At 55.6% G+C, this 22,506-nt stretch overlaps 1 protein-coding gene across 1 annotated transcript in view; it reads right to left on the bottom strand.

Annotated features, from left to right (window-relative positions):
• Positions 1-22,506, bottom strand: part of HDAC4 (histone deacetylase 4) — a 135,888-nt gene that overhangs the window by 101,240 nt on the left and 12,142 nt on the right. Inside the window, exon 2 of the mRNA XM_075528828.1 lies at positions 2,386-2,536. Coding sequence (XP_075384943.1) covers positions 2,386-2,407 — 22 coding nt within the window. The 5' untranslated portion in view covers positions 2,408-2,536. The remainder of the gene's footprint in view (positions 1-2,385; positions 2,537-22,506) is intronic.

Here is a 22,506-nt window from a genome sequence, read left to right as displayed (position 1 = left end):
GGGACTGCAATGTGGATCAACAAACCAAAGACCACCCAGAGCACCAGCACTCATTGACAGGTATTGAAAAAACAAAAGAAAACAAACAAAAAAAATAACACTCAACTGTCTGTCAGCCCCACACGGCTAAGAAAATACACAGAACATGGAGGAACTAGAATGGTGACAGAACACACTCCACCTCTTTCCCGGAGGCCACGCACAACCACGGAGGAGTGAAGTGAATGGATCCTAGTCACCCAACTCCACCCCCCACCGCTCACTCGCTGCCATCGGGTAGAGGCTGACAAGCGTGCAGTGGCCCTAGGACAGGGGAGAGCTGCCCCTGCGAGATGCGGAGACTGCCACTCTTGACAGTCCCAAGGAGCGGCTGGTGGTTTAGAACCACTCACCTTGTGGTTAGCAGCGCTCTGCAGCCCAAGCTGCTGCCAGAGCTCCGTCGTTTCCTTCATTTCCAAAGTAAAGCCCACTGCCATGCGGTCCTCTGACTCACAGAGAGCACCCCCTGCTGGGCGGGACAGCTGCCCCCAGGGCTCCTGTGGCTGCAGACCTTTGGGAGCGTGAGAAGTCTTCTCCTCGGGCTGAGGGTTTCGAACTGCTGACCGGCAGTGAGCAGCTCGAGGTCACCCACAGAGTGACCATGAACACAGTGTCCACGCATTCAGACCCCTTGAGACCAGAGGACGGAAGAATGAAAGAATGACTTATTTTCTCTCCAGATGCCCAGGTGGATGCACAAGACTTTGCTGCACCACCAGGCTGGAGGCCCCTCAGGTGCAGTAACTTCCGGCAAGAATCCCCCGCCACGTGGCCTAACTGAGCCGCACTCTCTCCTGAGAGGCGGGGCTCCGGGGAGAGAAGACACACATCCTGGTGGCCGTGGTGAGGAGGCAACCCGAGATTTGACGGTCACCCGATGGTGTGCAGACATGTATACCCACTGACCCATAAACCCACCTCCTGGCCCCTCTCCGGCAGAGAGCTTTGCCAACAAGGATAGTGTGTGCACACTGGTGGGTACCACACTTCGTGCAGGGAGACCCACACACAGCGAGGCACATCCACGGATGAGCAGGGCTGGAGACAGACACACAGACAGAGAGACGGGTCTGAACACACCTGTGGGAGGAAGGCCTGCGTGGGCGCCACACAGGGCAGGCCCTCGCCTCTCGGCCTGCACGTGGAGACACGCACGCCCCTCAGAGAGGGCCCCCGCCACCAGCCAGTGTCCACAGCGATCAGTCCTGTCACATGCTAGAATGCCACAGAATCACAGTCAGGTGGCAGCTGTTCGCAGCCTGCCTTCCTCTCAGGCCCGGGACCCAGGGCAGACCCTGAGGGTGAAGTGCCAGTTTCAGCAGAAGGGGCTCACAGCCCCTCAGAGAATGCTGCATTCTCAGTGGGGTGGAGTAACCTCGGGCTTGGGTGTGGGTGGCTGGTGTCAGTGGGGTCTCCCAGGACCTGGCATCTCACAACAGCAGCTGCACCAACCCCTGAACCCCAACGCCCTGGGGTCCATGGTGCAGCCTGCACTGTGTTGATGGGAGGAGGGGCGGTGACTTCCCGGGAAGCCGGCGACTGCATGTGTCTTTAAAAAGCAGGTCAAGACCCTGCACACGTGGGACCAGGGACGAGCACAGAATGAGCAGGGCCACGGCGGGCCGCTGGCCAGGGGAGAGTAGCAACCTGCTGGACACTCTGCTGGTCCGCCCGCCCGCAGGAGGCCAGGCCACTGGCAGCCACCCCTCTTCCTGTCACACCTGCAACCCAGGCCACTGCCATGCTCAAAAAGAGGGAGCCTCCATGGGGAGGGGAGTCCTGCCTGGGCTCTGGGAAGGCTCCCCTCTGGGGATCAGCCCTCCCAGGAGGGGCTCTGTTCTTGGGGTGTCACCCAGGACCTTCATTTTGGGGAGTTTATCTCATCCATTGGGGGAGGCGGTTACCACTCTGGACTGGGGGGAAGGGTCTCTTGCCTGGGAGTGTCTACTCCACAGGGTCCTACCCTGGTAGGGGGGTGGGGCTTAACCCATGGCGCCACCAGGGGCTCTCTGCTAGCCGTGCAGCAGAGACGTGGGCAAATCCAACCTCTTGGCAACAGCTCCAGAACCAGGAACACCAAGACCCCAACCCCAATCACACATCCACCAAGACACGGCAAATGCCACTGACTGTCCCGGCCACACACAGTTGACCAGGCCACACCCTGCCTCTAGAGGCCACTGCTCTGCTGGCCCAAGGAAACCTCCACATCAGTCCTGCCTGGTACTTGAGGTGTGTCCAGCTGTTTCCTCACAAAAGTGACAGGCAACAACCCCGGCAAGGAGGCCAGTAGCCTGACTCCACGCGTGCTGCAGGCCTATGGCCCCACCTCGGGGGCCTCCTTACCTGGGTGGCTTTGGGAGTTCATTGCTCAGAACGGTTCAGAATGGCAACCAACACACGCAGTGAAGCAGCTCCTGGGCCGCCGACACCGGGCCACACATGCGCGTGCAAAGGGCAGAGGGAGATCAGGACGCGTCCGGTCAGCAAGCAGCACCTGGGTGGGCGCAGAAGGAAGCAAGTGTTAGGGTGGGCCTGGGGTCTCTGATGGCCCCTGGGTGGACCTGGGTGGGCGCAGGGGTGCCTGAGGAGCTGCAGTGAGAGCCTGAGTGCAGCCCTGTGGGTGAGTCAGCTCAGGGGGACTCATCGACAGCTCAGCCCTGAGGGCTCCTGCCAGTGCTCCCCGTCACATGACAGCCAGTGCTCCCCATGCCATGTCGGGCTCAATACCATGTCCAGATCAGGGCAGCACCTGCCTCCTCCAGTCATGACTGTCCCAACTGTCCCCAGAGAACACAACCTGTCCCTTGAGGTCCAAACGGTGGCCACAACTCTGCTCAGGGACCACAACCACTGCCCCTTCCACGCGATTCCTGACTTTACAGAGGCTTTGGAGAGGCTTTGGCAGGCCATCCCCAGCCACAGGGAAAATCAAGCACCCCACCCCCATCACTGCCAGCGAGCCCACTCTGACTCTTGAGCCAGGCCGCCCAGAGGGTCCCCAAGGCTGTGGTGCTTACAGAAACCCACAACTGCAGCCTCCTTCCGAGGGTCGGCTGTGCCAACTGCCCATGTCTTGGTTGGTGGCCCAGCACTGAACCACTGTGCCGCCCGGGATCCCTCAGCTAAAGAAGCCGCTCTGAGCCTGCTGTGTTTAAGCATATTGTTTGATGGGACAGGGTCCTGTTCTACTGCCACTAAGGTGTGTTATAAGATACAATGTTGCTGTGAGAACGCATACCTGTTCTACTAAGAGAGCCATCCTCTGGACCCCCCCACCCCACTTGCCGGAATGGCTCTCTGTGCACCTCCTCCCTCCCAGCCCCTACCCCAGACGCCCCTCCTTTACAGAGGTGTGATCACAGAATCCAATGTTAACTTTCCCTCTCGTTGTAGCCCACCACCACTTTCCTCCAGATCACCATTTTCTCAGCTCCTGGTCTGGCTGCGGGAGCAAAAGCCCGCCAGGAGAAGGCATTTAAACCCATCCATGCTGCCGCAATCTAGAGACAAACCCTGTGTCTGCGTGCGTTCAAGCTGACAGATGGCCTTTGCCGTTTGCCCAAACCTCTGCCTATGCAGGTGTGAGCCTCGGGACCTTTGCTGACCTGGCAACCACAGTGGCATTCCCAGTGGCACTCCTCAGACACCTGTCCTGTGGCTTGCCTGGGGAGCCTGCTGCCACAGGGCACTGCCCTGGCACAGCCAACAGACTCCCAAATCACTGGGCTCATACAGGGATGAATAGAGCCACTGGGAGCCAAGTCCCTGCAGAGACAAGCCCACGAGCTCCTACCTCTCAGACTCCCACACCCACACCCACACCTTGGTCAGGTCCTTGCTGAGGCCTCTCTGGCCACACCTCCCTGTGACAGTTGATGAATCCCATTCTTGATTAATCACTCAGGAGTCTCAGTTTGTTGTTTCCTACTGCTTAGAGGTGATGTCTATTTAATATAACAAAGAACGGACACGTCTGTCTTAGAGGAAATGCAACCAGAATGCCCCTTAGAAGCGAGGACAGGGGAGACCTTGTCTCACATGATTTGGATGTCCTGGAGCAGGACATCATGGTCGGCCAAGGAAAGGAAGACCCTCAATGACAGAGGACAGACACGGTGATGGCCACAGTGGGTCTGAGGCCAGGGCTGGGCAGTGCGTCACTCTGTCCTCATGCCGTCGCTGTGAGTCAGGACCTACATGCAAGGACCTAATGACAAAGGCATGATCAAATCGCCACAGCTGATTGCGTGTGGAAAGGATCCTTCCCCTAGAGGCTGGCTGCCCGAGTGGTCTCCAATTACACACACTTCCCCCGACCCTGCGGTGAGCGCCTCTGATGAGCCCTGAGCTGCAGCTGGTTCCCTTCTTAGAAAACAGTGGCTCGGTCATCTGGAAGTTTTCAATGAGCTCTGGTTCAGCCAGAAAACACCATTTTCTTGAAGGGAAAGTTGATGGTACATTTTGCAAGTCCTTGCAAACCTCCAATGGCTCCATAACCCTCACAAAATGCATGTGCATACACATCTTGGCTGGGTATAAAAGTATTAGGTTGCAAGCAGTCTGGCTGAGCTCTGGCTCCATGGTAGGCAGCCTTGCTCCTTCTGGTCACCGTCTCCTGCTGGGACGAACAGAGATTGTAGTCTTCGTCTTGACAGCCTAGATGTGCCAGGAAGGCGTCGGTGCATACTCTGTTCTGCTGCATTCTGCAAAACTCATGACCCTTTCCATACATCTCATCCTCTTTTCCTGTCTGCCCTGAATGTCATCCTCTGTTTTCCTTTCTCCCCCATTCTCCTGTTGCTCCGGCCTCTCCGGGGATCCCTGTAGTGCTTTGCTGGAATCACTCCGTCACCCCTGGGCGTTTACCAGCCTACCCAAGGTCCTCTCGAGCGATGCCCAACCATGGGCATAGCTGTCATCCACATCAGCTTGAGTCTTCAGCGTTCCACATGGGGGTGGACGATGCTGCGAGCCCCTTGCTATCACTCATCTCTGTGCCCAGCTCATTCCACCATGCTCCCCTCGTGGTGCCCTCTGACCCAGAACCGCCTGGGGTTTGCAAAAGGGGTGTGCACTGGGTGTGCATTCGCAGGCATCTGAGCTGCTGCTCTTGCAGACTGGTGAGCCCAGGCCAGGTGCCGAAGGGCCAGTGTGGCAGGTCTGTGTCTCCCCCTCGGGCCATGGACAGACTCAGTTTCCCACCTGAAGCACATGTTCTGGGGCGCTCACGGTGAGCTCTGAACCGCTCACTGCCCCACCTGGTGTAAGCGAGGCGAAGGAGGCCGGCTCGGAGCATACAGGCGCCCAGAACTACGCAGGTTTACAACCAGGACCCTTGGATCAACTGTGAGAGCATGGGCTTTGTTTCTGAAAAGAAGAAGCCATGTTTCTGAAAAGAAGAAGCCATGTTTGAAAGGTCAGCGAGTGCAGCGTTCTGCCTTTTAAGAAAGCGGCAATCGCCAGGTGAGCGGGAGGAGACAGAGTACTCTGCGCTCGCTCATTGGTGAAGGGCAGGAAAGACCCGCTGACGGAAAGGGGGCCTCGGTGAGGGTGAGGGCAAGGGCATGCTGTGGACACGGCTGCCTCCTGCCCCGGCCATGCGCTTGGCTACGCCCAGTTCTCGGGGCTCATGCCCTGGAGCTGGAACGCGTGGAGACAGCGGAGACACCTGCGGGCCCAGGGCCATGTTCACATGAAGTGGGTCTCCATCGGCCTTCTGGTAGCGTGTGGCTGACCCATGCCAGGCAAGCATGCCCTGGGGCAGGGCCAAGTGTCGGTCAAACACGGCAAGGCCTGGTCCTGGTGTCAGCCCAGGGTGGCTGGGCTCTGAGGAGCAGGGCCAGGCAGCAAGGGACAGTCACTGGCCTTCCTGGTTGGTTCAAACGATGAAGTTGTAAGTCACAGAGGGTTGGGGAGGGGGGCTGGGGGACAAGGGGCTGAAGGCAGCATGCGCCCACTGCCCTGGCCTCATGCAGATCACATCCACAAGAGGCCGGGCAGCCAAGCCCGAGTCTTGTCAGGAACACTCACAAACTGTTGGCTGGTGACGGTCTGGGCTTTCGTTGTGACTGAGGGTGTGATGTCTCACAGGCTCACCAGCTCATATGACTATGACCCTGAGCACACGCGTGCGCACACGCACACACACACACTCACTCACTCACTCCTCATACATGGGGCACTGATAACACAGGCTGTGTTAAGGATGAGACTGGCTAACACAGGGGAAGTGAGAAACACTGAAAGCACCTCGGATGGACAGAAGAAGGACGATTCTGTCTCAGAAGTCCGGTCAGAACGTGCCTTAGAAGCAAGGTTGGTAAGATTTCGTCTCCCATGCTTCAGACGTGCTGTCAGGGAAACCAGTCCCTGGAGAAGGACCTCATGCTTGGTAAGGTGGCGGGGCAGCGACACAGAGGAAGGCCCTCCAAAAGATGACAGACATATGGCGCAAGAATGGCCTCAGCCCGGCATGAATGATGGAATGATGGTGAGGACCCACTGGGACATGGGCCACTATGGGGCAGCTCGGCCCCTGGCCACCCTCGGTCAGTGCTGGCCAGCCTAAGAATTCAAATGTTGGCTGCATTACTGCTATGCATGCTGCACCCAAAGCTTATAATTAAGGTCTGATCATTAAAGTTTCCCCTGAGGACACTGGACTTCTGCTTTTGGCCCAAGAGCAAAATAAAACAGGGAGCAGTTTTATTCCCTGCCGTGAAGCGGCTGAAAAGCAGAACAGGATGTCAGAGGCTTGTGGATCTTGGCGGTGGGACAGCACAGGTCTGCGAACTCTGTGAGCTCCACAGTCTCCGCAGAGGGCACCCAAAGACCATCCCTGCAGCCAGGTAGGGAAGAGGCAGAAGTCACCCGATCACGATGCTTAGAATTCTCCAAAATTGATGAAAACTCTAAGCCCAAAGACCCAAGTATGAGCTCAACAAACCCCAGACACAAAACTCATGGAGGACACACAGCCCGGCAGCTCAAAAATCTCTCCATCCCCGTATCATGCTCTCTGCACCCTGCACCACGCTCTCTGAACCACAGCACCACGCTCTCTCACCCCTGCACCACGCTTCCTGCACCCCTGCACCAGGCTCCCTGCACCCCTGCAGCAAGCACTCTCTCTACACCCCTGCACCATGCTCTCCATACCCCTGCACCATGCTCCCTACACCCCTGTATCACACTCTCTGCACCCCTGCACCATGCTCTCTGCACCCCTGAACCATGCTCTCTGTACCCGAATCACACTTTCTGTACCACTGCACCACGCTGTCTGCACCCTGCAATAGGCTTGGCACCCCTGCATCAGGCTCTGTGGATCACAGCCTTAGAGTCCCCTGTGCGCATGTTGGAAGAGTAAGTTCTCAGACCCCATTCCAGAGCTGTTAAGTCTCAAATTCTGGAGTGGAGCCCAGTATTCTGTATTTTAACAAGCTGCCCAGGTAATTTTGATGCCTTCTAAAGTCCAAGAACCATCATTCTTTGTAAATCCGCTGTATTAAAAGTAAAACGAATAGTCCCAATGGCTTTGGAAGAGCATCGACAGATAAGCAATACAGTAGGGAGGCAGGAATAAATTTTAGTAAATATTGTTTAAAAAAACAAAACTCAAAGAAAAAAGCCAACAGAGAAGGACAAAGACAAGAACAGCAGCAAATGTTTCAGTGGAGGGAATGCTCATCAGACGATGATGGAGCAGCCTCCTACGGGATTTTGAAGAATGGGACAGGCTGGGGCAGGACGGCTGCGAGAGGGCAGGGAGGGAATTCTACTCCTAGTGGACATAGCACTCCAAAGCAAAGGTGGGGTGCACGTGTTTACAGATCTACAAACGCTGACATGACTCGGAAACCCCCACCCCTCCGGCACAAACTGTGCACAGAGTACTTCATGCAGCAGAACACCGCCAGGTAGACAGAGAAACTTACACAGAGGGTAAGATCACAGCGGGAGGGGGGAGTGCAACAGAAAAATGCATCCCTTATCTTAGATGCATTTAAAGGAGAGCTGACTGAATGAAGAAACGAAGTAGTAACGTTTGGGGAAGTTTAACATATACTACTGAAACGTTTGACAAAAATGGCACAAAGGCAAAAACAACCAAACCCACAAACATGCCAAAACAGGCGGCATCAAGTCGATTGTGACTCCTGACAACCCCTGTCTCAGAGGGGCCCAGGGACGTGGAGTGGTATAAGGCGCGTGGAAGGTAGGAAATGAGGAGAAATACAAGACAGGACGCGATGGCGGAAACAGCTATGAAGCTGGAAGCTCCCTGAAAACCCCGCCTACCCCAAATTATCAGGCAGAGGCTCTCGGCGTGGCTCTAAGTGCAGGACCCAGCCGTGTGCTGCGGCCAGGGAAATCACTCTAAACATGGAAACAGCACTCAAAACCAGATGGCTGGGGGAAGAGCAGATACCATCATGCAAACACTCACCAAAAGAAAGCTGTATTGGTTACGTTCCGATCAGAAAAAGAAAACTTGGTAGCACGGGAGATCCCTGAGTGATATAGGCCATTTTGAAATGACGAGGGGGCCAGCTCATCAAGAGGACATCCGAATTCTAAACACACGTGTCCCCAACAGTGGAGCTTCAAACATAAAGGAAACATGGAAAGGGAGGAGGAAGCAGACACATGTACAGTTTCAGCCTCTGACATCTCTCTCTCAGGAACTGCCAGAGAACAGAGGGCCACTGAGGGTGGAGCAGACCGGAACAGCACGCTGCCCAGCTTGACCCAAGTGACGTTTCGAGAACATCCCATCCACAAAAACAGAACACGTGTTCTTCCTACATGCACACGGCACAGCTGACAAGACAGACTACCTCCTGAGCCATAAACCAGCCTCACAAAGGTAAAAGGCTTCAAACCATACAAAGGTGTCCTCTGGCTACATTGAAATCCAATTAGACATCCATCTGGGAAGCTGCCAAACATCCAGAAGTTAAATAATGGACGTCGGGCCGCCAGAGGCATCGAGAGAAAGTGGGAGGTGTTTCTGAAGCGGAGGGATAGGAAACACAACACGTGGGATGTGTAACAGAGGAAGTGTGGCGCACTGCAGCACACACACCCCACCAAGTCGGTGCCAGCACGTCGTGGCCACTGACCCGTGTCAAAAAACCAAACTCACTGCCACAGAGCCAATTCCAAAGCAAGTGACCTTCTAGGACAGGGCACAACTGGCCCTGGGGGGTTCTGGGATGGTCAGTCTTTTCGGGGGTGGCCAGACCTGCCTCTCTCCCATGGAGTGGCTGGTGGTTCCGAACTCTTGACTGTGTGGTTAGCAGCCCAATATGTAACCCAAAATGTACTCATATGAGGGGGTAACCCCCCCCAAAAAAAACCACTGGGATAAAGCTCCACTGGGCGGAGCTTTCATAGGACACATCCCCTCCCCCACACACACACACACACACGGTGAGCATTGAGCAGCTCACTCTGAGTCAGTGCACCCAGTGGTGTCACCTGGGAAGGTTCTCTCTGCTCACAGTGCATTTTTACATACAAGTAGTTTTGCTCAAACCTCATTGTTTTGGTGGCCAATTTTAGAGAACAGTGTGCGTCGGTGAAATTTTGTTTCCTGCTCTGGAAAAATGCCAGCGAAACTGCTGCGATGTTGAACACAGCTTCCAAGGACAGCGCTGTGGAAAAACTCAAGTGTACCGGTAGTTTCCTCGTTTCAAAAAAGGTGAAACGTCGATTGATGACCGACCTAGTTCTGGACATCTACCAACTTCCCAAACGGACAGGAATGTTGACAGAATGTGTGCACTTGTACTCGCAAACAGACGACAGACCACTGGAGAGATGGGGACGTTAACTGGACGATCTTGGAGCGCGGGTCAGTGAATTTTAACAGTTTGGGAATGAGAAGGGTCCCTGCGGAAGTTGTCCCTTGGGTTCTGTCTGACCAGGAAAAGAATTTTGTAAGAGCAAACGATCCCTGAACTAACTATAAGCTTTTCTCTTGTGAAGTGTTTTGTTTTGTTCTTTGCCAGTGATTTGTTGTTGTTGTTTTGTTGTCTGGTTGTATACTGTTGTTTTGTTTTCCTCTGTCTTGTTTTCGTGCATGTTAGTGTCTCCACAGGTCTGTCTGAATAGGACAGGCTGGATGAACTATCTGGAGGAAAAACAACAGGACCGACAGTTCCGGGGGGACTTAGGGTGGGGGTTACGGGGGTAAGGAAGTGGTATCAACAAACACAGGACAAGGGAACAACATGGGACCCAAAATGGTAGAGAGGGGGGAGTGGCAGGCCTGGTGGGGAATGATCAAGGGTAAGGTTGCGCAGAGAAGAGGTATACTCTAGCCCAGGTGGTGACAAAGCATGGTAGTACGGCAGGGGGAAAGTCAAAGGAGATGGAGGAAAGAGCTAGGAATCAAAGGGCATTTATGGAGGTCTAGACAAAGACATGTACATGCAAATATACATATGAGGATGGGGAAATAGATCTATGTGTCTATATTTATAGGTTAAGTATTAAGGTGGCGGAAGGACCTTGGGCCTCTACTCAAACATTCCCTCAATGCATGAATACTTTCTTTTATTAAATTGGAACTCTATGATGCTCACTCTCCCGACACAACTGCTGGAGCCAAAGTAGGTGAAAAAGTAAATGTGGTGAAGAAAGCTGATGGTGCCCAGCTATCAAAAGAGATAGTGACTGGGGTCTTAAAGGCTTGAAGATAAACAAGCGGCCATCTAGCTCAGAAGCAACAAAGCCCACATGGAAGAACACACCAGCCTGTGTGATTGAGTGATCCCGAAGGGATCAGTTATCAGGCATCAAAGAACAAAAAATCATATCATTGACTGCACACCTCCATGATAGGATCGCTGAAGACAAATGGGTGCATAAGCAAATGTGGTGAAGAAAGGTGATGGTGCCCGGCTATCAAAAGAGAGTGTCTGGGTCTTAAAGGCTTGAAGGTGAACAAGCGGCCATCTAGCTCAGAAGCATAAAAGCCCACATGGAAGAAGCACACCGGCCAGTGCGATCACGAGGTGCCAAAGGGACCAGGTATAAGGCATCATGCAAAAAAAAAAAAAAAAGATATATGTGTGTATATGTATACATATGTGTGTATATATATATATATATATATACACACACACACCACACTGAATGAAGGGGGAAGTGCAGAGTGGAGACCCAAGGCCCAAGTGTCGGCCAATGGAGATCCCCTCATAGAGGGGTTTAGGAGAGGAGATGGGTTAATTAGGGTGCGAGGTAGTACCGATGAAGAACACAGCTTTCCCCCAGATTCTGTATGCTTCCTCCCCACAACTACCATGATCCGAATTCTACCTTGCAGGGCTGGATAGGGCAGAGGTTGTACACTGGTACATATGAGGGCTGGAGGCACAGGGAATCCAGGGTGGATGATACCTTCAGGACCAAGGGTGTGAGGGGCGATGCTGGGAGAGTGGAGGGTGAGTGGGTTGGAAAGGGGGAACTGATTACAAGGATCCACATGTGACCTTCTCCCTGGGAGAGGGACGGCAGAGAAGGGGGGGAAGGGAGACTCCGGATAGGGCAAGATATGACAAAATAACGATGTATAAATTACCAAGGGCACATGAGGGAGGGGGGAGCGGGGAGGGAGGGGAAAAAAAGAGGACCTGATGCAAAGGGCTTAAGTGGAGAGCAAATGCTTTGAGAATGATTGGGGCAGAGAATGTATGGATGTGCTTTATACAACTGATGTATGTATATGTATGGATTGTGATAAGAGTTGTATGAGTCCCTAATAAATTGTTTAAAAAAAAAAGAAAATGATTAGGGCAAAGAATGTACAGATGTGCTTTATACAATTGATGTATGTATATGTATGGACTGTGATAAGAGTTGTATGAGCCCCTAATAAAATGTTGAAAAAAAATAAAAGGCTTATTCAAAGATTTTTTTAAAAAAAGAGCATTTCTGAGGCGATCCAGACTCTTCTCCAAAGTTAATCCTGGTGCCGAGGCATGGTGCTGTTCTAACAGTGCTGAACCCAAACATCAACGCAGCCAGGGGAAGACGCCATCAGGTCCTCGCCACAAAAGGCTGTCATGTGAAATCAAAGATCGAGACGATGCTCATTTTTTTTGATGGGGGGGTGGGGGGGTAGTGCACGTGGAGGTTGTTCTACCAGGTCGGAGTGTTAATTAAGATTTTGATTGAAAGACTGCAATGTGTGACAAAAAAGGCCTAATTTGTGGCAGACGGGGGACTGGTTTTACCACCACGACAGCACACCTGCTCACGCAGCCATCACACATGGCTCTAATTGGGGGGAAAACAGCATGCATCTCTTGCCCCACCTACCTGGCTCACGCATCCTCGGTCCGTGTGTGACTTTTTGTTTCCTCGAATGCAGAGGGACATGAAAGGACATGGTCTGAGGACGTAGATGAGGTAAAGAAAAAGAAGAGGGAGGTGCTGTCAGCCATCCAGACAGATGAGCTTGGAAAGCATTTCAAAAATGGAACCACAGATGTGACAAATGTGTCACGGAGAGTATTTTTCAGGTGATAAGTTTGTTTTGTTAAAAAAAAGATTAAATACATAGCTTTGGGGAAAAAAATTCAGGGTTTCATTTTTTGGTGGGGGGGTTACCCCCTCGTATATATGAGAATGTAAAGCAAATCCAACAACAACAAAAACCTACACCCAGGGCCATCAAGTCAGCTGCCAACTCACAGCGACCCTGTGGCCGGTCAGCACTGCCGCTTACAGGCTGTAAGTCTGCAGGAGCAGGCAGTCTAGCTCCTCCTACAGCCCAGCTGCTGGCTTTGAACCGCTGACCCTGTGTGAGCAGTCCTGCAGGGACCTACGAGGCCACCAACACCCCTTATGCATTAGAAACTCCGTCTGAAACCAGTAGCGTCTGGTTTCACCATGAGAGAGGAGACAGCAAATGAACAGCCAGAATAAGGCCCCAAATACACCCCTTTCCTCTGAGCGCAGGGGAAGCCAACACAAAGATGTCTGAACAATCAGAAGAACAGCCAACACCTACGACCCCACAGGACAGAGCAGAGCTGCTCCTGTTGACTTGGTCTCTCTATAGGGGTAGAGAGCCTCCCTTTTCTTCTGCAGAGAGGGCAGTGGGTTCGAACCGCAGGCCTGTGGTTAGCGGCCCAGTGTGCCACCAGGGCTTGAAGGAAGGGCTGGCTCTCGGCTTTTTCCCTCGGGGGTTCTCTGGGGCAGGCCACACTCGAGGTCTCCTCCCAGGCAGACAGGCTCGGGGAAGGTAGATGGTGCAGGACGTGTCACCGGGTTTCACCCTAACTGCACGGAGTGTCTGAGTTGAGTCCCACCCTTGGGCTGGGGAAGGCACCACACCCTGACGGACAGTCTCTGGATCCAGCAGGAAAGGGGGGCATTCCTCAAGGAAGGAAGACTGAAGTTGTGCTTCCAGAACAGGGGGCAGGAGGGAGCAGACAAACCCAAGGACAGCTGGGAGACGGGAGTCACCGGTCACTTGTCACGGTCAGGCCCCCAGCAGCGCCCAGCACTCACAGCGGCTGCCTTTGCAATAACCCCTGGGTCGGCCTCTCTGCTTCGCAGCGTAAGATCCGTGAGAATGACCACCATGTACCAAGGCTGAGAAAAGGCGGGCCTGGCCTCTATCTGGTCCCTGGACTGCCAGGCCAGGTGGCACCGTTGACCTTGGCGCCACCTCTTTTCCTCTCGGGGCTGGAGCGCATCAGCATGGGTAAGGACAGCCTCTGTGGTCAGCCTGGACACCGAGTCCAGCAGCACCTGCTGGCAGGGTGACATCAGCCTGGGGGGAGGGATGTTCACTCAGAAACCCTGTTCCTGCCCACAGTCGGGAGGAATGCCCGACCCTGCTGGTGAGGTGTCCCCGGCACGGAGTTTGAACTGATGTACAGATGCGGGTGTCCTGCTGCAGGCTTGGCCACGGCACCCACCTGCACCACTCGGGACATGTGTGTGCGCGAGCGCAAATGTCCCTTCAGCAGACCCCGACTTCCAGCCTTGGTTCTTCCCGCTGCCATAGGCTGCCTTGACCCAATTTCCCAGGAGGGGCCAGAAAGCTTCCCTGCCAAGGAGTAATGGTCCGGGGGGAGGGGGAGCCCCTGAAGAGGACGGTTCCTGAGAAGCCCTGCCAAAGGCAAGGATGGTCGGGGTTTGGAGTCTGGGCCGGGTCCCCGAGGTGGCCCTCCTGTGGGCATGGTGCAGGAGTGGGGCGGGATGGGCTGACAGGGTGTTAATGAAACTCAAGCAGATTCAAGAGCAGTGCAAAGGCACGTGGCTGATGTCCTCCACCCACCGTGCAGGGCGCGCTGCCCACCTCCCCGAGAGAGGGGAGCCTGTGCCTCTCCCTCCCTGAGAGCAAGGACAAGAGAAGGGCGCCAGTCCTCTCTGCAGGCCCACAACAAACATGTGCAAAAGCAGTCTGAAAACAACAGAGACCACTTACTCGCGTTCCCAATGCCAGCAAATGCTTAGGAATAAGTCTGCCGGAAGGTTTCTTAGAACTTCACACAGAAAACTACAAAAAAGCTCACGTCTCTCACACTCTTGCTCACCCTCGCTCACTGCCAACCAGTGGGTTCTAACCCACAGCGGCCCTTAGCACAAGGGAGAACCCGTGCCTGTGGGTTTCTGACTAAATCTGTACGGGAGCAGAGAGCCCCATCTTTCCCCCACAGAGCAGCTGGTGGTTTTGAACTTGCTGACTTTGCAGTTAGCAGAGCAGCCCTTGCCCCACTGTGCCAGCGGGGCTACAGCTGAGTGAGCCTGAAGGTCTCAGAAAATGGGTGTCCCAGGGTGAAGCGTCAGACCCACAAGGCTGATGGGTGGATTCAGCGTCATCACCTCCCCCACCCCCACCTCACAGAAGTGCTTGGGAAAGTCAGCCCTTGATTTCAAAACTTCCCATGGAAGCACCAAGGGTCCAAAATAGCAGTGGAGGAGGGGAAGGGCCAGCCTCCCGGGCTTGCAGGAGAGCTTTGTCATGAAGATGCTGAGACACTGCATAAGGATAGAGGGAGACCAGAGTGTGGGGTTCTCCAGAAAGAGACTGAGTGTGCTCACAGCAAGGCCCCCCACAGGTCACAAGGGGGAAAAGAAGGGCTCTGGAAGAAACGGGGCCCAGGCAGCTGCAGCCGTCCAGGTGGAAGAAGAGTCATGCCTGCCCCACCCCCCAGCCCATACCACCAGGGACCACAGCTCAACTATAACATAAACTCCCTGCCCTCGAGTTGATGCCAACTCACAGTGGCCCTGTACCACGGCGGAGAGCTGCCCCTGGGGGTCCTGAGACTGTGACTCTTGATGAGTAGACTGCTTGTCTTTCTCCCTGGGAGCAATGATGGCTTCGAACTGCTGGCCTTGCAGGGAACCCACTGCACCTCCAGGGCTCCAAAGGCTAGTGCCTGGTTTGTTGCCAGGCCAGCACTGCACACCTACACTGCCTCCTATCAGCATCGACCTCCACCCAACAGAAGGGGGCAACCCAGAGACCCCAAGGACTGGGAGCGAGCAGTCAGATGGTGCCAGGCGGGGAAACAAACAGGAACGGTGGAGAACACTTGACCATGTGGTTTTCCAGAGGCCCGGACACTTGGCAAGTCCCCATGAGTTAGTGAGCACTGCTTCCTTCGGTAAAAGTCCTCCGTGCCTTGTGGCCTGAGGTGTGAGAGGGGTGGGGGTGTAGACCCCGAGAGGCCTAGCCCTCTGACTGCACAGAGCCCCTTGATTGACCAAGGCTCCTGCAGAAGTTATGGCTCTTCCCCACAATTGGATTTATTTTCATTCCACAACGTGGTCTAGACTTAAAACAGCAAGCCCACACAGCTGAGCTGATTCTGACTCGCGTGACTCCTAGAGCTGGGGGCCACTGCCCCACTGGGTCGCCCTGAGTTGATTTGACTGTATGCTGTGTGTGGCAATGAGTTCAATATTTAAGATGTCTGAAATGCTGGGCTCACTGACATCAGGCTGCCGTGAGCCAATGCCTAGGCTGCGGTGGCTCTCGGGAAGGCCCTGCAGAAACGGCTGGTTCACCAGGCACCACAGCCCCGGGCTGCTCTGCTCATGGGGCTCTCTGATGCTGCCTCACCAACCAACAGACCAACCAGACCCACTGCCATCGAATCAGCACTGATCTTATCCACCCCTGTGGGTCTCTGAGACTGTAACTGTTTCCAGGAGTAGAAAGCCTGGTCTTTCTCCCTCGGAGCTGCTGGTGGTTTCAAACCGCCAACCCTGAAGATCGCAGCCCAACATGAAACCACTACACCACCAGGCCAAGGGATGAGTTTATGGTTTATGGTTTCTGGTTCCAAAGCAAGGCGCGGTGGTTGGGGGCGTGGCGCTGTGTTGTGGGTTTAAAACTTCTCACTCAGTAATAATTATCCACAGACGCCATCCACCTGGGGACCTGGTGGTGCTTGCTCTAAGTAGATCCTGAGACCTCCCAGCCCTTCCCTGCGCAAAAGGGGGACCAGGCGGCGAGGAAGCTACCAGCAGCAGCCATTGGGGAGCAGGAAGCGTCTCTGGGCTCACAGTCCCCTCGGGCCGCAGAACCTAACACACAACGTGTGTTTCAGTTCTTCCGAGAACTGAAAGGCATGTCCCACAGTCTGGAGACTGGATCAGTATCGCAGTGCAGACTCGCCCCAGGCTCTGCGGGAGGCTCTCCCGCTCTTCCAGCCCCTGGAAATGGTCTCAAGGCAGGTGTCGGCAGAGAAGCAGAGTGTGGCTGGCCCTGGACAACACGCATGGGAACGGTGGGCCTGGAAGAACACGCATGGGATGGGCAGAGCTGGCTTCCTGAAGAGTCGCAGCAGAGACGCCAGGGCAGACCAGGCTCGCCACTGCCACTCGCCTCTCTCCGAAGAAACGCTTGCTCACTGCAGTGTGGCTGCCCCCATGCCCAGGTACCAACCAGCACAACCTCGGGAGCAGCCTCCTGCTGCTGTCCCTGGAGTGCCCCCTGCCCAATATCTATGCCGCCGGGACTAACTCTAAACCTGCAGTGAGGGCTGGACCCCGTACCTGTGCCAGTGCCAGGGTGCTGCTCTGACTCAGTGTCCAGAGGGTCTCCATGGGCCATTTTCACAACCCGGTCAGCCAGTCACCAGGCCTTTCTTCTGAGCCACCTGACTGGACAGTACCCTCCCCTCTCTCAAAGAGCTTCTGTCAGCACCACAGGGCTGCACCCTGACCACAGGATGTCCCACTGACCTCAGGGATGCCCCCATTAACCACAGGGACACCCCACTGGCCACAGGGGCACTCCACTGACCTCAGGGATACTCCCCTGACCACAGGAACACCTCACTGACCACTAAACCAAAAAATAAACTGGGCACAAAAACCCACTCATACTGCTATCAAGTTGATTCCGACTGCTGGTGACCTTCCAGGACAGAGTGACACTGCCCCTGTGGGTTTCCGAGACGGTCACTCTTTATGGGGCAGACAGTCTCCTCTTCTCCCACGAAGTGGCTGGTGGTTTCAAACTGCTGACTTTGCGGTTATCAGCGAAACACTTAACCACTAATTACCAGAGCTCCTTTATACCCCACATACACGGCACTAAACACACACATGGGCATCACAAGCACACCATATGCACACACATCACACATACCGCACATACAACACACACACACCGGATGGCTGCTATTTGTCTCTGAGAGACGATCCGCCCCCCATTTCTCTGAGTCGGGCCTCCCAGAATGTTCCACTGTGTGGCTCTCCCATGTGCATGGAGCCCACCGGCCTCAGCTGGGCTGGCGCTCCACTGGGCACAGCCTACAGCCAGCAGGATCAGGCTGACTGCCACTAGGACCACCTAATGTAACACCAGGTGTTGGGCACGGCCCCTCCCACAGCATGCAGGGCTGGGGGGTTCATCTGCTGACCAGAGAGAAAACTTGTGGGTCTACCGTCTGCCACTGCCCCACTTGATGGGTTGGTCTCCCCCGGGGCCTGTCCCTCTCCAGTCTACCTGGGGTCTGTGCAGCACAGGAGCCAGATCCTCTCCCAAGGCTGTGCGGGCGGTGCCGCCACACACTAGAAGCTCTGTGCTGGTGCCCAGACCACCGGGCTGCTCTCCTCCTGCAGCTTCTGGGGGTCTGCAAGCAGGAGCGCTTGCCACACCTTCCGATTCCTGTGTGCCCCCCTCCCCGCTTGGCTCTGCACACGGAAGCCTCCCCTCCATCTGGGGCTGCCCCTCCCTCCTAAAATATGAGCAGCTGGGCAGCCACTCAAGAAAAGGTGGAAGCAAGGAAAAGAAGGTGCAAGGGACGTGAACCAAAAACTGACCAGGGACACGGAGTGTGTGTGTCTCTGTGTGTGTCTGTCCCAGCAGGGGGTGCTGTCCAAGGCTGTGAGCCTCCTTCCACTCCTGATGCCACCCTCCTCTTCAGGTAACCCAGCCTCCTGCACAGGACTGACCAGAACACACCGGGCAGGTTCAGAGAAGGGAGGCCAGTATGTGAGTGCCCCCTGTAGAGCCGGACGTGACGTCACGTGGGGAAACTTTAGAGAAGGAAATCCAAGGGCTGGCAGTCTCCCCAGGGGTGGGCACAGAGGCCCCATGGTGGCGGGCCGGAGAACCACCAGCAGAGACCGGTGGGGATGCTCCCAGAAGAACGAACAGGAAGCCAGATTTTCAAATGAAGGGGCGCTCTGTGGCCCATGGGGGACGACTTTAGGGTCCTGCACTGGGAAAGACCAGGGTGGGGCACGGACAGACCGACTCTCGCATGAGGGGCAGCTGAAGAAGCCAGGCTGCTGTGGAAACCCCAGCCATGAGCAGAGCCCGGGGCTCCCCCGCTCGGCGGTTTCAGGGGTTCCCCAGCTCCCAAGAGCTGCTCTTAGAGCAGGGTTCTCAACCTTCCTCATGCTGCAACCCTTTAATACAGTCCCTCATGTGGTGGTGACCCCCAACCATAACACTCTCTTCGTTGCTACTTCGTAACTGTCGTCTTGCTACTATTATGAACTGGGAGACCCCTGTGAAAGGGGTTGTGACCCACAAGTTGAGAACTGCTGTCTTAGACAAGTGCTGCAGTGGGTGGCTTTGACCCACAGAAATCCTTTTTTTGCAGCTTCTAATCCCTGTTGGGGGCTGTGAAGTTGACTGATTCAGAGAACACCCCCCTGCCCCCCACCTGCAACAGAGCAAAAGTCCTCCCGTCCCGCACCATCCACACAGCCTCATCTCGATGTGGGACCCCCACTGCGGCCAGTGTCTGCCGAGTCTCCTGGAGGGCCTTCCTCTTGTTCGCTGACCTTTCCCAAGCACAATGTCCTTCTTCAGGGACTGGGCCCTCGCCGCACCGTGTCCAAAGGATGTCAGGCAAAGCCTCCCATGGTGATTTCCTGGGAGGTCTGGCTGGACTTCTTTTGGTACCGCTGACTCAGCACGCCCCGGGTTCTTCGCTGGCACCACCGTCCCAAGGAGCCCGCCTTTCTGCCACCTTCCTGTCCTCTGCCCAGGTTTCACGTGAACACGAGGTGCCTGAAAAAGCCACGGTTGGGCTGGGCACACACAGGGGCACATCTTGCCTTTTGAACACTTCAAACAAGTCTCTTGGGGCAGACTGACCCGGCGTGGCTGAGGTCCGCTCTCCTGATGGCTGGTTCCGTGGACAGGGACGGTGGGTCCAAGGAAAAGGGAGTCCTTGACAACCTGTGTCTCCCCTGTCGGTCACGGTGAGGTTGACGGTCCCCTTTTTCTTGAGGCCTGATCCACAACGAGTGCTGCGAGCTTCGATTTCCACCAGGAAGTCCTCATGTGCTCTTGGCTCTCAGCAAGCAGGGTTGTACCATCTGCTGCGGAAGGCCGCTAACGAGCCTTCCTCCACTCCCGATGCCTGTTCCTCTGCGCGTCACGCGGCCTCTCGGATGGTCTGCTCAGCACAGACTGGATGAGTGGGCTGAGAGGATACCGCCCGGACACGCGCTTTTCCCGACTAGAAACCAGGCAGTGTTCCCTTGTTCCGTGTGAACCTGATCCATGCACAGGTCCTGCGGGAGCACAATGAAGTGTCTGGAATTCCCATCCGGCTGTCTGTAGTTCGTTACTGCTCCAGCACAGTGGAAGGCCTGGGTGTGGTCAAGGAACCCGGAGGAGACATCTTTCTGCTCCTCTCTGCTTGGAGCCAGATGATCGCCATGGCACCCGCGGGAATGACCCACAGGGCCCTCCAGGCGACTGCCATCCAGGCCTGTCTCCCGCAGCACTCTGGGGCGGGCTGAAGCGCCACCCTTGCCTGCGGAGCAAGCCAGCCTGTAGCCCCAGGGGGCAGGTTCTGACCTCCCAGTCCCAATTCCCCTCAAAGCAGCTGCCTTCCCAGGCTCAGCAGGGCCTGTGCTCACGGAACAGATTAAAACTAGGTGCCCTAGTGATTAAAACATCACCCTGAAGCCCGAGGATGCCATTGCTCCGAAAGAGGACTTGGAGAATTTGCGGATTTCTTCATTTGCTTGCATTTGTGATACTCAACCTGTCTTTATGACCAAGGCAGAGAGTGTGTGTATGTGGGGGGGGGGGGTGTAGGGGGACCTTCTGACACATATACAAATTAAATCATTAGCACTTTTCCCTATTACAGTAACTGCTTTATTTGTACTGCTGATCTATGCTCCTAATTTAATTTCCCGAATATTAACGATATGGAAAATGCTTCCATACAAAAAATGCTTTCCGGCAGAATGCCCACCCGGAGAACGGTCTCCGTGGTGCAGTGTGCTTCCTTCCAGTGGAGGCCGGCTGAGGCTGCCCATGTCAAGAGGCTCAGAGCACATCCCTGAGGGCCGCCCGTGGCCGGCCCGCTCCTGGGAGCCCCAGTGCTGCCCTCTTTGCCAGGTAGGACAAGACCTTCAGTCAGGGGGCAGCGGAGCGAGACCACCACCTGGAGGCTGACCAGCGCACCTCCTCCAGTTGGCAGCCAGGGGCTGTGGCACACACATGATCCTTGGGGTTTCATCTAGGGGGACACCTGCCCTCCCCTCCCCTTGCCTCACCCGCTTGTGACTAACACCACCCTGTCTGCCAGGAACCGACACCCACTCCTCAGAGTGGAATGGGTGTGCCTCTGGGGGCCCAGGGGCTGGAGCAGAGTTGCTAGCGTTTCAGAGGCTGTCTTTACTGGAGCGGGTGGTCTCCTCTTTCTCCCGAGAAGCGGCCACTGCTGGACTTGGGGCAGAGCCCACTGGGGCCTGAGGAGGGGGTCCCAAGTTTCTGGAAGAGGGTGCTCTGAAACAGAAACGGGCTTCAGGGTCACGGCTACTGAGGTAGGAGCAAGGGCCCCAAGGAGCATCACCCCAGGATGGGCAGTGAGGAGGTAGGGCTGAGCCATCCAGTTCACGGGGCTGGTTTGGGAGGAGCATCCCAGACAGGGCTGGTTTGTTGGAGGGGTGATGGGAGGACAGGCCAGCAGAGGGGGCACTTAGTGTTGCCCAGAGGGCAGGGCCCAGGCCAAGAGTGAGGCCGCAGGAAGGTCCCATGGCTGAGACCAGGCCCGGCTTCAGACACAGGCCAAAGGCCAGCCTGCACCTGACCCACTGACCCACAGGACCCGAGAAATGACCCCTCCAGAAGAGACAAGACTCCACCCCCCCAACCCCCACTCCTTCTCCTGGTCCTCAACACAGGCCCGCCCCCAGGTCCAGCGGGCCTGGGGATATAGCACTATGCTACCCCAATGACCAATGGCCAGTCACACGCCCACTGCTCCTTCCATGTGTTCATGCATGTGTGACAGGTGTGCAGGCATGCACAGAGTATACATGTGCACACGTGTGTGAAATGGGCCATGTGTGTGCCCAGGCATGTGCAGATGTGTGTGTACCTGCACATGTCTCCTCGTGAGTGCTCAAGTGTGCATGCACTCAAGGCTGAAGGGGAGAAAGCTGGAGCATGCGGTGGGGTCTGGTGTCAAGCAGCCTGGTGAGGTCACCATGGGGGCTGCCCTTAGGGGCCATAACTACGTGTGCCCAGGCCCACAGCCCTCCTAGAGCCCCTGGGGAGCAGGAAGTGGGTGGGCTCCCTCCTGGCTCTGGCTGGGACCCCACGTCCGCCAGAGTCAGAAGATCATTGAGGTAGATAGTTTACAGTGGTGGGATCTGGTTCAGTCCCTCTGAGAAGACAGAGGTGGCCACACGAGCCCTGCCACCACATATGCACCCTCCAGACCCTAGCTTCTGTGAGGCCGCCCCGACCATGGGGCAGGGGTGCCAGCTCACTGTGAGGGGATGGGCATACTCGGAGCAGGGGTCTGACCAAAGCCACCACCACCATCACCCAGCTGTCCACGTCCCAAGGGCTTTGAGGATGGGCAAGTTTTCTGAAATAACCACGGAACCACAGGGTGCCCAGCAAGGCACGTGGGACCCTCCACAGAGTCATGTCCAGGTCACAGGGAGCTCTCCTGCTGACCCATGGGCACTGAGCCCAGGAGGGAGTCACAC

Source organism: Tenrec ecaudatus, chromosome 13, assembly GCF_050624435.1.
Source record: "Tenrec ecaudatus isolate mTenEca1 chromosome 13, mTenEca1.hap1, whole genome shotgun sequence".
NCBI classification, from domain to species: domain Eukaryota; kingdom Metazoa; phylum Chordata; class Mammalia; order Afrosoricida; family Tenrecidae; genus Tenrec; species Tenrec ecaudatus.
The sequence above is the reverse complement of the archived record's forward strand: the minus strand, read 5'-3'. Positions and strand labels throughout refer to the sequence as shown.